General features: G+C 37.4%; 1 protein-coding gene across 1 annotated transcript; it reads left to right on the forward strand.

The window, feature by feature from the left end:
- The first annotated feature begins 499 nt into the window (after positions 1-499).
- LOC149560335 (putative disease resistance protein RGA3) lies at positions 500-3,493 on the forward strand. The gene has a single exon (XM_089823590.1). The coding sequence runs from the start codon at positions 570-572 to the stop codon at positions 3,309-3,311; it is 2,742 nt and encodes a 913-aa protein (XP_089679716.1). The 5' UTR covers positions 500-569; the 3' UTR covers positions 3,312-3,493.
- Positions 3,494-5,158: the final 1,665 nt, after the last annotated feature.

Genomic DNA, 5,158 nt, shown 5'->3' on the forward strand with positions numbered 1-5,158 from the left:
CATATCTTAATAGATTTCTCATGTGCCACTTATTATTTTTTCCACTAACCATTTATGTCAGAGGATTTTATAAACCATGGCTAAGGTGCTACAAGAATCTAGGTTTCGGGTTTCCCCTAATAATTTCAAAATAGAGGTCAACGCCAAAGATGGGAGAAAGTGAGAAAAAGTGTAAACTAGAAGCCTGACAGACAAGCACATCTAAAATGGAACCCGGACAGACAATTGACTAATTCTCAGCATTTAAATAACATTTTCTTTCTCTATAGTCACATGGGAGGAGCGTGACAGAAAAATAAAAATTATAATTAGGGGAACGACGACCGAGACGGATACATTTAAAATAAAATGAAAGCAGCAACCAGACTTATTATAGCATTATTGATGTAAACTCCATTCCCACTTAAAATATTACCAAGAAAAACGTACCATTATATTGGATCAGAAGTTTCATTTTCTTATATATTTAGAGTTGTATGTCTTTATACTCGCACTCAATCAAATCTGAACTGTATTTGTTATTCAATTCTATTCTCTTTTTTTAGTCCAGAGCCTGTAACAAATCAAAGATGGCTGAAGGACTTGCTCTCGCATTTGCCAACGGCGTGCTTGGAAAGCTTGGCGAGATTTTGGCTCAGCAAGTACTGAACGAGGCGTCGCTGGTACTCAACTTCAGAGATGACTTCCGATGGTTGCAGACAACGCTCACTGACATTTCTGGTTATCTGCAAGATGCTGAAGACCAAAGCGCACACAGTGCTCCTGTGAAGAGATGGCTGTCGGAAATGAGCGACATTGCTCTTGATGCAGAAGATATTGTTGATGAGTGTGCTGTCGATCATTTCTATAGAAAGCCCACTCAATATTCCTGTGTATACAATTGTGGTCAATCAATCTTCCGGCGCAAGATGGGGAAGAGGATCAAAGATCTGAAAGGCAGGTTGAGCTCTGCTATGCAAAAGGCAGGGGAGCTCAATCTTGTTCGTCAGGTGTTGCATTCAAATGATCAGCCTTCGACCAGTACTTATGAAAGAGGAGCAGAGTTGAAGAGAGGGAGTATATTAGAGACTGACTCACGAGTTGTGGCCATGGAGGACAAGGTGGAGGAAATAGAGGGATTGTTAGAACAACATGCTGTTATTGCAGTCCTGGGAATGGGCGGCCTGGGGAAGACTTTGCTTCTGCAGAATGTCTATGACAGAATTAAACAAAGGTATGAGCATTCTGCGTGGATCTCTGTATCACAAACTTGTTCTCTTAGAACCTTGCAATGTGACATAGCCAGGCAGATTAATTTGCAAATAGAGGGTGGTATAAGTGATGTGCTAGTAGCTCAGTTGACACATGAGTATTTAGAGGGTAAGAAATGTTTGATTGTTCTCGATGACGTGTGGAGGCGAAGCGTAGAAGGTAACTTGATACACAGGCTTGGTCTTCCCAGTGGCACTAACAACCAATGTAAAATTGTGGTTACCACTAGAGATAAAGTTGTAGCTGAACACGTGAGAGCTCACCATGTCTATGAGATGCAACTTCTCTCCGAGGAAGACAGTTGGAATCTGTTTTGCCTCTTTGCCTTTCCTAGCAGAGAGGGAAATAGCCCACCCGAGCACCTGAAGAGTTTGGCTCGTCAGATTGTACAAAAATGCGGGAGGCTGCCATTGGTTGTCAAAACAGTTGCGGCATCCCTGGCAAGATCTCTGGGCTTGGAAGACTGGAAGTCAAAACTGGGGAAATTGAAAGACGTTACTGCAGGGGCAGAAGACTCTACTATGCAGATCCTCAAGCTGAGTTACGACTCTCTTCCTTCCTATCTTAAATCTTGTTTTGCTTATTTTTCTTTCTTTCCAGAGGATACACAGATCTATTTTTCTAGGATTAAGGGCACCGAAGATATACATCAAGACTATTTGATATATTTGTGGATGGCGGAAGGTTTTATTCCGCAAGGACGGTGGAACGTTGGGTTGAATTACCTACACCAACTGGTAGATCTATGTTTGCTGGAAGTAAACACAACTAATAGCTGTTACACTGTGCACGACTTGTTGCATGATCTGGTTATTGATATAAGTAGAGAACATAAGTGCGAATTTCATCTTCCCTTACAAGAAACAAGCTACCGCAGGTTACTATTGGGTAAGAAAGGTATAGCCAATGATGCAATTTCAGCTGGACTTGTTCATTGCCAGGGACTGCTTCGCACTCTTTCATTCTCTGAGAATAAAGAAATTACAGGCATTCCACAGCGCTTGTTTGATCATTTGAAAGTACTCCGTATTCTCGACTTGAGCAGCACTGCCATCTCCACACTTCCTAAATGTGTTGGGAAGTTGAAGCTTCTGAAGGTTTTGAATCTGTCTCAAACAGAGATTATGGAGGTGCCGGATTGTGTTAGAAAATTGAAGAGTCTTGAATATCTTGATGTGTCTGGATGCAATGGCATACGACGTCTACCTGACTGGATAGGCGAGGTCCAATCTCTTACCCATCTCGATATAAGTGGCTTCTCAGATGAACTTTGTCATCATATGCCCAAGGAAATATCAAAGCTCTCCAATCTGAGGACTTTGAGATCAAGTGCCTTCCCACTGAGTACTGAAGAGAATGAAATCTTAGATGTTCAAAGCGTCGGTCGTTTGACCAATCTTGAGGAAATCAGCTTTAGTTTTGAAGACAGTGGTGTGTTGACGAGTTTAGAAGATGGTGCCCTTCAGCATCTGCTGAAAATGAGAATTCTTGTAGTAAGAAATGAGATTCCTGCAAGGGAGGGCGATGTAGAAGAATGCAATCTTCCTGCATTCCCGGAGAATATGAGTGTATTCACAGATCTTCAACAACTTTTTCTGATCCGTTTCTCCTTACCAAGTTGGATATGTGGTATGGTCAATCTCACAGAACTTACATTGTTTGAGTGCAGCGGTTATCCATCGCTTCAAAAGATGCCCAACTTACGATCACTGGTGCTGGGTGAGGATTCGAGATGCAAAGAATTGTCAAAGAAGTTTGGAGAGGGTGGAGGATTTCCTAAATTGGTCAGGCTGATTGTTGGTGACTTTTCCCTTTTAGAGGAGTTGCCGGCGTTGGAGGAGGGAGCGATGCAATGCCTTGAATCGTTAGGGATAACTAATTGTCCGCGGGTGAACAAAGTTCCAGAGGGATTGGAGCGGTTGAGGAGGCTTAAGAGGATAAACGTTAATGAGCCAAAAGATGAGTTGAAGGAGAGGTTAGAGGAAGGGGGGGATGACTGGAAAAAACTCAAAGCTAGAAATCCCAACATTCAGATACACATGGTAGCAGCAGTTCATTGATTCAGTTTCAGATGCGGCCTAATTTGTGTCAGAATTTCTCTTCGGATATTTTATTTCTGAAGTTATAACTAACCATTTAGATGTAGGCTTCGGTTATTTATTTTTTAACATTTATTTTTTTAGAGGGAGTGTTCCCATATATACTTGTTTATACGATAAAAAGGGCCTAGGTGTTCATGGAATAGTCAATGCTATTACAAAAGTGATCTACTTACAATTTTAATTTAAATACACTAAACTGTGTTATTAATTTATTTTAAAATATTATAATATTTTATTAATAAATTAACATTATAATTAGACTTTCAAAGTTTTAAAAATAAGAAGTTATAATTATAATTAGCCTCTTTTTTAATAAACTTAAAGTATAATTGAATGAAATAAAATAAATAATTATACTTTTTTTAACAAAGATTATAAATAAAAGTATTCAATTTTAAAACTTTAGTATGGGGTATACATAATATATAATTATTAAGAAAACTTAATCACAACAAAAAATTAAGAGAAAAAAATGTACATAATTGTAATATGTATTGTGCAATATGTACAAAGCTCAAAAATTTGGAATAAGAAAAACAAGTTAGGATTGAACTAGACATTTGCAAACCTATGAAACTAGTGAACTCAAGCATGATAAATCACAAGTGATGCATTTTCTTCCTCTATTAATTATTTTTGGTCCTTCAACTAGGCAGGTTCATCTTTCTAGCTAGATGATACAAACTAAAGTTGTTTCAAATACATTGGAAAGCACATCCAAATATATGAGTGGAACTATAACCAAAATTTGTTAAAGATGCCATAAAATTTAAGTGGGAAAAATGCCCCAAGGGCATCAAAAATTGAAATTGACTAAGATGAAGAAATATTAAAAATAAATAAACATTTGTATTTTCTAGATCCAACCATTCAAATAGATTTATTGATTGATTATACATGATAAACAACAACCAACATGTCCAATTGTAAGGCCTTCTAGGTTGTGGCCTTATACAAACAATTGCATCACTAGAATCTATTATCTTCCAATCTTTATCTTTCTTCTTACTTACTATCTCCTTGAATGTATTATCTATCTATCCTCCTACATTTAATCCAAGCTTCTTATATGGCTATCTGAGCCACAAGTTAGCTAGTCAAGAATTTAATTATAATAGAGGTCCCATCTTGAACATGTAAACCATAACTCAAGTAAAGGGCATCAATTGTTCACATGCTCTTAAGGTAGGTCCAAACAAAATTTTATTTTCATTTTTTGTATTTATATCATTTATTTATGTTTACACTTTTTTAAAATATTTTTTTGATTTTTTTTACTTGTTTAATTAAATACAAATAATCAATCCAATCAATTAATAATAATAAATAAATAAAAATTTGATCAGTTGAATAGAGGTAAAGCAACATAAGCCTCCATCTTCCTATTCTCATGTGATAAGGGGAAAAAGAATGAAACAATTTGTCACTCTTGGAAAGATGTTTCTAGTTCAAGGTAATTAGCCCTATGTCCCTTGAGCTTCTTAATGCAATCTGGCTGCTCCGTGAGTTCCCATATTTATATATGGCACAAATAAAGATTCTATTCCTACCAGGAACTCTTTTGCTACTTTGGAGAGGGATTTTCCTACTTCAACAAATGGTCTAGAGGTTGGTGACAAGGCTACAATCAAACAAAATGAATCCACTATTTTGAAGCATCATCCCTCTTAGAGAAAGAATTAAGGATAATTTTAATGGCCCCAAAATTTTGATCCAAGTGAAAATTGGATGCACAATTCAGGGTTGGCTAGGAAAAATAGCATGTGGGTGGTTTTGACTTGAATCCCTCCTTTTGCTATGGGAGC

Source organism: Cupressus sempervirens, chromosome 4 (genome assembly GCF_028749045.1).
Source record: "Cupressus sempervirens isolate cs-2001-9-10 chromosome 4, ASM2874904v1, whole genome shotgun sequence".
Classification (NCBI taxonomy): domain Eukaryota; kingdom Viridiplantae; phylum Streptophyta; class Pinopsida; order Cupressales; family Cupressaceae; genus Cupressus; species Cupressus sempervirens.